General features: G+C 35.5%; 1 protein-coding gene across 1 annotated transcript in view; it reads right to left on the minus strand.

Annotated features, from left to right (window-relative positions):
- Window positions 1–1,583: 1,583 nt before the first annotated feature.
- The window catches only part of LOC137618356 (uncharacterized), a 58,581-nt gene continuing 47,664 nt past the window's right edge, over window positions 1,584–12,500 (minus strand). The window contains exons 3-4 of the mRNA XM_068348523.1: window positions 2,356–2,916; window positions 1,584–2,225 (exon numbers count right to left, since the gene is read on the minus strand). Of these exons, the coding sequence (XP_068204624.1) occupies window positions 1,632–2,225; window positions 2,356–2,916 (1,155 nt within the window). The 3' untranslated portion in view covers window positions 1,584–1,631. The remainder of the gene's footprint in view (window positions 2,226–2,355; window positions 2,917–12,500) is intronic.

Below are 12,500 nucleotides of genomic sequence, written 5' to 3' on the forward strand. Positions count from 1 at the left end.
ACATTTTTATTTAAAAGAAATGTGCATCTTGATTGGTAATAGATGAAAATAAGTGTGTGCATGAATTAAGACATCATTTAATTTTTACATGAAAACAGCAAACTTCAAAATTTCTTGGGTTTATTTTTCATAACATTTTTATTTAAAACAACATATGTGCATCTTGATTGGTAAATAGATGAAAATAAGTGTGTGCATGAATTAAGACATCATTTAATTTTTACATGAAAACAGCAACTTCAAAATTTCTTGGGTTTATTTTTCATAACATTTTTATTTAAAACAAATGTGCATCTTGATTGGTAATAGATGAAAATAAGTGTGTGCATGAATTAAGACATCATTTAATTTTTACATGAAAACTGCAAACTTAAAAATTTCTAGGGTTTATTTTTCATTTCATTTTTATTTAAAACAAAAAATGTGCATCTTGATTGGTAAATAGATGAAAATAAGTGTGTGCATGAATTAAGACATCATTTAATTTTTACATGAAAACAGCAAACTTCAAAATTTCTTGGGTTTATTTTTCATAACATTTTTATTTAAAACAAATGTGCATCTTGATTGGTAATAGATGAAAATAAGTGTGTGCATGAATTAAGACATCATTTAATTTTTACATGAAAACTGCAAACTTAAAAATTTCTAGGGTTTATTTTTCATTTCATTTTTATTTAAAACAAAAAATGTGCATCTTGATTGGTAATAGATGAAAATAAGTGTGTGCATGAAATAAGACATCATTTCATTTTTACATGAAAAACAGCAAACTTAAAAAAATTTGCCTATAGCGACAATACGTCAACAAGGCAGGATCGTTACCTCGATCGTGTCGAAATCCCCGAGCTAACAATATAAGCATTTTATGCGGAGCTAAATAGCTAGATTATTAAAGCAAAACAAACTGGGAACGTCGCTCTAGCAAACTAAATGACCCATAAGAGCGAGCGATAGCATCCTGGATGCCTCCGGTAGGCAACAGCTCTTGTTTACGTTAATATCACTTTTGATTTCATTCAAAATGACAAGAGCTTACATTTATACATAGTAAAGATAATACTCAACTTTCCATTATTTTTTCACATTAAGACAGCAAATATAAAAACATATTAGCTTTATTTTTCTTTCATTTTCATTAATTTTTTCGTTTCCTTTTGCTTCTCTTCATTATAAAGATAAAAATAGTTTGAAATAAGATATCATTTTTTTTCCACATTAAGACAGCAAATATAAATTTTTTGGGGGGTTTATTTTTCTTCACTTTTATTATTTTTTACTTTACTGTTTCTTTCTTTGTATTTTAAGGAAATAGATGAAAAGTCTTTGTAAATATATAAATAGTTTATTTACATTAAAACAACATATATATACAAGTATCACACTTCAATTATGTACAAATATTTTACACTATTTAAATTTCCTTGTCCTTGACTGGTGGGGTATCAAGCTCCTTGGACGAGTAGAGGGGTGAGGGTGTCATGGCTTCATCAAGGCTGCTGTCGATGGTCCCCGGGGTCAGGACAGGGAAGGTCAATGGACTTTGAATGCCGCCGACAGCGACGTTAATGAAGGTGCTGGTGAAGGAGCCTGGACAAGGGTGGGTGACGACACTGGCACTGATGGCGAGGTCACCTGGACAGGGGTGGATGACAGTGGAGTTGGCATCCCTGGGTGCCACTCCGTGGTACGGGGCAAGGAAGAAGGGCTTGACTGCGGCACCCAGTTATGACTGGCTGGACGATGCTGTTGCTGCTGCTCTGGCTGTGCATGCGAGGGTCCTGGTTGAGGGGACTGCCAAGGTTGCTGCTGGTGAGGGGGTTGCCAAGGTGACTGCTGGTGAGGGGGTTGCCAAGGTGACTGCTGGTGAGGGGGCTGCCAAGTTGACTGCTGTGAGGGGGCTGCCAAGTTGACTGCTGGTGAGGGGGCTGCCAAGGTGACTGTTGCTGAGGGGGTTGCTGATGCACAGGGGGATGCACAGGGGGCTGTAAAGGTTGCTGTTGCTGTGGGCCTGCCCAGGTCTCTGAGGATTGTTGCTGTGCCTGCTGCAAGACCTGAGTCTCGTCCCTGTAACGTTGTGTGAGATTGAGGCACTCTATTTGGAATTCGTGCCATCGGTGTACTGGGATGGCACGCATGTAGCCTTCCAGCAGGCACGAAAAATCGTGCACAATCTTGTGCTGGCCCATATACGTTGGGGTTGACGAATCAGCTTTCGACACAAGCTGAAACATAAAAAATATTATAAAAATATATTATATATTATATATATGTATATATGTAACAAACATTGAAACAATTTAGTACAGCATTATAATGCAACAGATAGCATATGTCAAAAAAATTAATACTCACATTCCTCAATATATTGCTGAAATCCTTCTCCGACACATAGGTGTCGCTGTGAGAGGTGTCAAGTGTTCGGCAGGACCCCTTCCCCTTGTCCTTCCTGGTGGTGGTAGATGCCTGGCTGCGAGTCCCCGTCGACCTCACGTCATCGTCGACTTCGCTGGCTGTCGTGGCACCTCCTTCGGAGCCACGAAACTCCTCACTGGCGACTGTCTCTCCCCGGACGATGTGCTGTATGAGGAACGACCAAGTGTCCATGATGAAGTCATCACGGCCACTCCTTTGGGCTTGGCCAGCTCCACTCTTCTTCTCCTTCTTCATAATTTTGCCAACCCTCGTCCTCAAGTTTTCGTAGCGTTTTTTGCACTGGGCAGCAGTGGCAGGAGGTTCCAGCTGGCTTCCTATATATGCCCACCTGCTGTCCTTCAACACCTTGTTTATCCACTCCTTGTGTTTCTTGTCAAAGAGCATGGGGTTCTCCTTGACAAGGTCGGCCAACGTAGTCTCCGTCTCTTCCGTCCACTGGTAGTCAGGGATGTCCTTCTTAGACACCCGAACCCGCTTCTTCTTTAATCGTCATCACAGGATACCTGGCTCTGGCTTGTATCCTGCTGTGTCTCCGGGATGACCATATCGAGACTTGAAAATGATGAATGAGGAGATTCTCGATCTGCAGTCTCCTCCATCACGTCCATTTTCCTCCCCCTTCCCTTTGGCTGCTTCAGTTTAGGCATGTTGTCTCCTCGCTGGCGAACTCTGGAATGGCTAGGAGTGTCCTCGGACCTCAATTTATATACCCCCTAATCCCCTTAATCACACGAGAGCTCCACCCCCTGATAATCCCACGAGAGCTCCACTGGCGGAGTAGGAGGGCACTAGCATGAGTAGGCGGGCACTAGCGTGAACCGGCGGGCACTAGCGTGAACCGGCGGGAACTGGCGTGAACTGGAGTGAACGATGCAGGAACTGGCGTGAACTGGAGTGAACGATGCGGGAACTGGAGTGAACGATGCGCGAACTAGCGTGAACAGTGCGAGACAATGCGGGAGTACAATGCGTGATAATGTCGGTGGGAAGGCTGCGATGCGGGAACTGGCGTGAACTGGAGTGAACAGTGCGGGAACTGGAGTGAACGATGCGTGAACTAGCGTGCACGATGCTTGGAAGGGGAAGCATGGCACGCATTGGTACGCTCTGGCACGCCAGTTCCCGCACTGTTCACTCCAGTTCACTCCAGTTCACTCCAGTTGGCGCATCGTTCACGACTATTTCACGGCCATTTATAGCGTGCCAATGCGTGCCACAAACTTTAAACATTTCAAAGTTTTGGGCCTGCATGGCACGCATTGGTACGCTCTGGCACGCGAGTTCTCGCACTGTTCACGACATTTTCACGGCTCGTTCACGCGAATTCGCGCATCAATGCGTGCCAGTGCGTGCCACGAATGCGTGCAAGTGTCAGGGGGGCTTAAGTCTAATATCTAAGGATCATTTAGTTTTACACTATATACATCCAACAGATATAATCCGATTATACACTCATGCGAGAGAGAGAGAGAGAGAGAGAGAGAGAGAGAGAGAGAGAGAGAGAGAGAGAGAGAACGTGTTTTACATAAAATGCTATAACTGTTTTCATTTTTTCTCGTGTGTCACGAAGCTTTCCATTGTATGCATGGCTACAGTCATTGCTCCGAGGTTTTCCACGTTTAAATCTATGTACCGTAATGCCGAAACCCGAAAAGAGATTACAGCAAACAGTATAATTTCTTTAACAAACAGAATTTGAGCCAGTCTCTCTTGACTCTTTAGTCGGTAAATAATTCTAACTGGTATCTCTACGGCTATTGGCTATGTGTGGTGGAAAATCAGCTTGTAATTAGTTGACTTTAGATAACCCTTAGTGTACAAACTATTATGGTGTCACCAAACCTCTCAAAAATAGTTCTAAATTAAACAATAAAAGTCCATTTAAGAATTTTGTTCTCTTTATGGAAGTTTTTATGTTATCAAATCCATAAAAAAAAACTCTATCCCAAAGGAACCACCAACTAAATAAAGTCCAATTTTAACGCCGTAATATGTCCCTATGTCAAAGTGATATGCAAATACATATCCAAAGTCTAGGATATTCCCTTACTAGAATTAGAATTGATATTTAGAAAAAACGACTAGCAGTGATTATGTTGAAATGTTAAGTTCATATATGTTGTATTGTAGCCTATGAGGATAACGTCTACAAATTAATAGAATCAAACATCTTTCCTAATTTGCTTCAGCATCTGAAATTGAGGATTCCTCCTATGACGTCAGGAAGCATCAATGGACGATGAAGCAAAAGAAGATACACTTGAAACTTTCCTCAACACAATTCCTCCGTAATTTTAACTTGTCGAGAATCCTATTTGAACAGAAGACCAACGTAACTATTTCACTGAATATACAATAGCTTTAACGAAATCCTCCTTGAGTTCAGTTTCAAGTTACCAGCTTATCGCTTTTTTTTCTCTCTCTGTCTTCTCTGAAGGAGAATTTGTAGCTTATTTCACACTCATTGGTATGAGCGTGCCTTATTCTTAGTAGTTCATAGGCCTCTCTCTCTCTCTCTCTCTCTCTCTCTCTCTCTCTCTCTCTCTCTCCTCTCTCTCTCTCTCTCTCTCTCTCTCTCTCTCTGACACACGCGTTAATACTCTTCTTAGATTTCCAGTATGATGTATTCTATATCATTAACAATGTACCAGTTCAGCCATCTCTCTCTCTCTCTCTCTCTCTCTCTCTCTCTCTCTCTCTCTCTCTCTCTCTCTCTCTCTCTCTCTCTCTCTCTCTCTATAAAAGAACTTTAGGTTGCCATTGACCAGTGTCTTAGTGTTTCTTCGGTATGTGTAATATTTCTAAGTATTTGCATGTTAATGGGGGAAATGATAAAAGGCCATCTAAATGTTGGCCATCGACAAATGGTTGATATATCTCTAACTATAAAAAAAAAAGTATTCTGATCTATAGAAACTATTAATTCATTATTTTTCATTGCCATGTTCCTCAAAATTCATATATAACATTCACGTAATTCCAGTTCAAGTACATTATTACATCACATGACAGTATATGATTGTAGTTAGTTTTGGTGGGAAACACATTAACCTTATCTAACTAAGGCAAAGAAAAAGTAAATAAACAAAGGAGGAAAAACAATTCATATCTCTTTGCATAAAGAATTGGGACAGGGGTACAATATACGATTTTTGTTCAGGCGGCGGGAGGGGGAAGTCCATAGAATTGATAGCTGGATATTTCATGGCAAATGGTTCTACGATTACAAAATTGCAATTTTATGGTATGCAGCATGATTTTCCTTTTGTTTTGGTTATTACGAATTTGTCTTCATAATCTTTCAGAAGTTATCAAACAATTCTACCAGGGTGTATGCTATCATTTATTGATTTTATTAAAATCAGATTTTTAAATACATTAAGAAGTTGAGGATGATTTTAATAGGTACAGTAGTAGTTTTCCAGTCAAGCAGGTGATATACCCACCACAAACAGCAACAGAAACAAAACCTATTTTCTCTCCCTTATGTTGTGCTGCAAAACAACATATTAATATCAACCAAAATCTAAGTGGGGGAACAGTCACAAAGTTAAGGATTTATGAAAACTAAATTTAATAAAATATTATGGTACCCGATATTCTATGTTTATGCTATATGAACTACTCTCCACACCATTAATGTGTATAAATCCAAACAAAATGGCTCCATTAACGTACGCCTAGTGTAATACAGCTTGCAGCATTCTTTTGATATTGTGTAGCCTGCATGGAATTATGATTATTACCTTTTACGGTGTGTAGCGTTAGTATAACCTTTTTAAAAGTATAAACGATCTTTAAAAATTGTTCAGTTTGCTAACTGAGTAATTAATTCAAAAAAATTGTGCAACTATACTATAAAATTGTCTTTAGCTCTAATAGGCTTTCTGAATAATCATTAAAATTTCTTTAAATAAACTTTAATTGCGCAACTGAAGCTCAAAAAGAGTTACTACATTGTTTTATAAGATACCCCCAATATAATTGTTTAGAATTTTTTCAGATTACTATCCAGTTCAAGCTATTTTCACATATTTTGAAAAATCTTACAAAAGTCCGACAATATGAAGTTCCAGAGAGTTTGTCTAAGTCATACAGTTTTAATTAAAATTCATATACATGTTTAATTCTCTTTATCGCTTTCATTGTCACTATTTGCATGGGTGTCATTACTACTGTGAATGCCTTTGCATTCCTTACATGCAAACAAGCAATATAGATCATATTTCCTACATCCACAGCATCTAGTATTCCAGTCACTTTTGCAAGTGCATAGATATGGCTTCTAGCAAGTATGCTGGAGCAGGTTGTAAATCAGTTGTAATTGAATAAAGGTGCTTTCTTTGTTCATGCAACCCCGATCTTCGGGGGGATAATTTATTTTTACACCATTGTTGAAGTTCATGGTATACTCATAAGATATGATATTTAGTAGCAGCAGATGTAGGAGATAAATAACGAGGTTGAACATAAGAGGAAGTTGAAGAATACTTTTGGTAAAAATTGAAAGTAAAGGCTATCTGGACTTAGCCCAGGCTCTCTTTAGTACACAAATACTAAAGCATTTTCCCCTACTTTAATATATCATCTTTCTGTGTTATTGGTGAACTAAACATAGCCCCTTTCTGTTTGAAATATGCATTTCCTTTCATTTTTCTCATTCAAAATATTTTCCCATACCGAATAATCGAGAAGTGGTGTCACACCCTGATAAAGCATGAATATATGATAGATTTTCATATATATTTTTGCCAAGTGACCTTTTTAATTCTACTTTGTCCCAACACCTTGTGGTTTTCTTTGAAATCAAATTTTGTTCTTGTCTAAAATACAGTTTATGTGTGATGTTCTGCGCTTTATTGTACAGCAATACATGCAGATCAATGCCATCTTCAATGAGCACACTGACATACCTATATGCCATTTTAAAAGTCATTTCCGAAATCAGCACATCACTATCTGCTATTGTATGTACTTTTCATCCATTTTGCTCCAGTGCTACAATAAGCATGTCTATGAACCTCTGCTTGTTATTGCTGTTAAACAGAAAGCTGTCCTTGAGCATTGTGCATGTCATATTATTAGTAAACCAGACCATTGTTTCCTGGTCTGCCTTTCTTCCGTCTAATGTGGTCTCCATTCTTCGTTGTTGGATCAGATCTATATCGATGAAAATGACAGAGGACTAACCATAATTAGTAGTAATATAATTGCTAAAACGTGGAAATATCTTCTTCCACATCTGCCCAGTTTCAAAAGGTATTCTTTGTATTAATGAGCCACCATCAAAGATGCAATGTATAGTATTCTGAGGACTTTTTTTTTTCATTTCCGGAAACATCTTTCCAGAGAGCATTAGCCAGTCAAGGCTTATTTGCTAAGTAATGCATCATTACAACTGAAGTGCGCTGTTGGATAACAGCATAACTCATGCTTAAAATCATCTAAATCACCGCTGTTTGTACCAGTGGTGACCAGCCTCTGGAAAAGCAGCTAAAGATCAATTTCAATATAATCAGAACCAATAGAGACTGACACCTTATCCATTGTTATCACTTGATCTTTCTTCTTATATACATGATAAAGGAGATATTGGTCTAACATCTTATTGAGATTTTTTTCTCCCAGTAAAACTTTCTCTTGAATATAAAAATTTCTTATTGCATATAAACCAGTAACAGTGCTATGAAGTGTTGCTACTTAGCAAAAGGGTGAATGGGAAGACAAAAAAAAAAAAAAAGTAACTTTTGATGTATCACACACATCACGTTTCTGACGTGCTTTTGTGGAGTCTCTATGCTAGTCACTAGTAAAAAGATTTACTGAAATAAACTCTTGCATTACATATTTAATTTCTCAACATATAGTGTTTCACAATAGCCAAACAAGCCTAAGATATTCTACCATTTTTTTTCCTTTTTTTTTTTTTTTTTTTTTCTTTTTCGACCACCTCTTAAGGCTTCTCATCAAAGCTTGCACTATAACAAAGTCACTTGATAGGCTTCCCCCAATATCTGTATCAAAATGAATTTTGAACTAAAATTGAGGGAAACATGCCTATTGTTTCTACGAAGCCTAGTAGCTATGAACTATTAAAAAAAAATACATTCAGCTCAAGAAACATTCTAATTTAATATAAAGTTAACCAAGTTAAATATATAACAGGGCTTGGGGGGAACTTAAATACAACTTATGGGGCTGTCATTTCTACGTTGTGATTATCAATCCTCCTTTCTGAATAATTGTCAGAGTAGTTTCACGAAAAAATAAATAAATTAATAAACAATCATTATCGGTGATTTTTTTTAGATTACTATATAATTAAAATAACAAATTATGAATAGATAAAATAAAATTATGTTATTTTTTCGGTATTATACTGTGAGTTGATATGGATTGATGAAGCATTGCAGGTAAAATTTCAAGTTAATTTTAGGATTTAACCTTCAATTGTTCTTGTGTAAAAATGAAAATCTTCCACAACTCCGATTCTGTTAATTCTTTAATATGTTAAAGCTAGAAATAAAATGCTATAATTTGGTTCCAATTTTGTTTTGGTTGTAGTTTGTGGTTGGTTTGACCTTTTTTGTTCATAGATTGACTGGACTATAGTAATAGTAGTATCACTAGTAGTGATGCAATTACTATTGCACTTAATATTTCCCATGTTGATATTTCCACGGATACTTATATAAATAAAATGGCAATAAAACTAAAGTACATTAAATAACTGGAAATGTATTATTAGGCATAGAAATCTTTTATTCTAGAAGGTATTATCACATCAAATTGTTTGAACCCATTCATCATGCTATTCAAAGTCCTTGGTTATGAAATTATATACGAACAAATATGTTACAAAAAAACATTTTCTTACACTGAGATGCTTAACTGATCATAGTTATATACAAGGTTGCAGGAGAATTGATTAAGAACACTCTCAGCTTTTCAATTAAATAAAAATTCTATAGGTGGCCTCTTTTCTTTTTAATACACTAATTACTTGAAACAAGTGCATACTGGAAACAGATATACCATCTTTATGATTTGAATCACAGTACTAGGAAAAGTTTTTGACACCATCAATTTTAACTTTTTTCTTTTATAAAATAAATAAGCATGTGCTTTCAAGTACTAGAATGTAAATTCTGGGAAAGTTTATTCCACGAGAACGAGTTTTTTTATCAGGTGTATGTTCATTATGAGCATATCCTGAAAATTAGCATAAACTCCATGTTGAAGTCCAACGCATCTAATTTTAGGAAAAAAAAAAAATCGAAATATATCAATCCGTGACAAAAGTGAAAAGGCTTTTTTTTTTAGATAAAATATTTTGATTATGGTAATTTTCATAATTTGAAATATAAAAAAAGAAATTCTTTTTTTTTTAATATAGAATCCATTTTGGCTGAGGATACCAGACCTACAGGGAATTTATTTTATGACAATTACTTCTCGGTGGACAAGGTAAAAAATCATTCTCGACTAAAAGTAAAGATAATATTTAACTATTTAGACCATGAAGTCCTAAGCTGTAAATTATTACAATTAGATCATAAAAGGATTTACACTAGTTCGTAAATAATACTATTATTAATTTACCAAAAATACTCCACAAAGCATATGATACATGTTTTCTTTAAAAACTATTCGATATTATACAGTTATAAACTCTTGAATTTATGTGTTATACTTAATTTGCTAATTACTTTATTCACCTAAAGGGCTTATATATAATATTTATATACATATACATATACACACAAACACACACACACACACACACATATATATATATATATAGTATATATATATATATATATATATATATATATATATATATATATACATATATATATATATATATAACAAAAATCAGTGATTGTTTAAACTGATTCTAATGAACCATATGGGTGGTGCATATTCTGTATTCAATAATAAAATACAACACTCAAACTTATAGGCTTCTTGGGTATGAGATATTCAACTTATACTGCTAATCCTAAATGAGTTTAAATCATTTCACTAGCCATCTAAGAAAAAGTATCTTACAGGAACTGAATGCTCGAAATTCCCCACGCACATAGGTAAACCACATATACAATACGCTTACATAGACGTAGTCTTTTCTAGCCCAATGACATCCACAAATATACATGTACACCACCATGAGGCAATTACAGAAAGCAAATAGGTCCCATAGCCATTATGAAAGAGAGAAGAAGGACTGAGGAATGTAAGAAGCTATATAGGTGCATATATTGGTAGTAAACACCAGCTACCCCATTACTACAATAAATTTAAAACTAAGAGCATCCTAGAGAAAAACAGATAGAATACAACTATGTTTCTAGAAGATGAGCTCAGAGAAACATTTGCTATTGAATCTACAAATCGATTTGCATTCATAGAGGCTTTAGGAGACGATATTAAGAACATATAAGTTATCAGTTACTTGGTAGAGAAGTTTTGGGACATGCAGTTACAAGGAGAATATAATGGGATATATCATCGTTCTCGAATACTATAAAAAGGAGACTAAAACAAAAATGAATGTTTAAAGTTATCAAGGAAGTAAGGAAAATTACAATGTAGAGTATGCTAAATATTCCAGTATTGATAGTAAGGTCAAAAGAAAAGTCAAGAATGATTAGCGAGAATTGTTAGACAGGAACGCAGATAAGGCGGCCTAAGCTATTAATTGAGTGAGTGGCTATGGTGTAAGAATTGCTCACATAATTATTAATGAAATCTCTACGAAAGCAAAGATGAAGAAGTGTATGCTCATCAAAAAGAGATATGGATAATTTATAACAACAGATGATGAAGAAAGGCAACGTTGTATGTAACACTTTTGCGAGATCATGAATAAGAGATATAAAGGATTTTTTTTAATTGATATACCTGAAGCTGAGGAAGACCTTGTTGTAGCCATGAATGAATTCACTTTGTTCGAAGTCGAAGCTGTCATTAAAAAAACTCAAGATATATGAATCCCCTGAATATTGCGGAATGACCGCGGAGATAATATTGACCGATAATGAAGTGACTCACTAAATAATTACAGAATTTATTTGTGGAATATAGTGTGAAGGGCAGAAGTTGATGAATGGGACCGAAGAGTATTTGTAAAAATAAAAAAAAAAATAAAAAAATAAATTAATAAAATAATGAGATCTGACTAGTATGTCCATTCTAAAAATCTAGAGAGAAAGGTTGATGAAAAGCTAAATGATGAATGAGGAGAATTTGGAAAAGGTAAAAGTTTTACCGACTAAATGTTCATTTAAAGACATGTTAGACAACAATACGTAGAATATAGAAATTCACTATTGAGGCCATTTATGGATTATGAAAAAGCCTTTGATAGCACACACCCTTTCAATTTTGTGGAGAGCCTGCGTTACAATGGAGTTCCTCTTAAATATGTAAATTTGATTAAATCTGTGCATGATCATAGCAAGTGCGAAGTTAATGTTAGTGAAGTCCTATAAGATCCATTGAACAGTAGAGTACTCCTAGTGAATATGTTGTCACCTAAGAAGTTCATTCTCCTCATGGATTTTTTAATGCATATAACAGTTGAGGATTGTGGAGAAGGATTGGAGTGGATTGGTAATAGGAAATTAGCTGACCTAGAGAATGCAGATTTTACCGTTCTTATTAGATGGATACCAAAGGAATTGTAATGCTAACTTGTCAGAATAAGTAAAATATCACACGAGATTTAGTTAAAAGAAATAATAGAAAGAGAGAGATGGGGAGAACAGAATATGCATTGAAAGATGCAGTATCAATGGAAGGGAAAAGGATTAATGAGGTAGAATTATATAAATATTTGGAAAATATGGTCTGTAATATAGGGTGTTTAGAAATAGAGTTTAGTGAAAGATTACAAAAGACAAATCAGACAATGGCTAGGTTAAGTAGAATTTGGAAATCAAATCTTCTGAAATTATATATAAAAATAGAGCTCTATATTATTTTAGTGATATAGGTATTACTGTATGAGCAGGGGTCGTGATATGACTATAAAACAATATCTAATATTTTGTACCCATGAG

This window comes from Palaemon carinicauda, chromosome 24, assembly GCF_036898095.1.
Source record: "Palaemon carinicauda isolate YSFRI2023 chromosome 24, ASM3689809v2, whole genome shotgun sequence".
Taxonomy (NCBI): domain Eukaryota; kingdom Metazoa; phylum Arthropoda; class Malacostraca; order Decapoda; family Palaemonidae; genus Palaemon; species Palaemon carinicauda.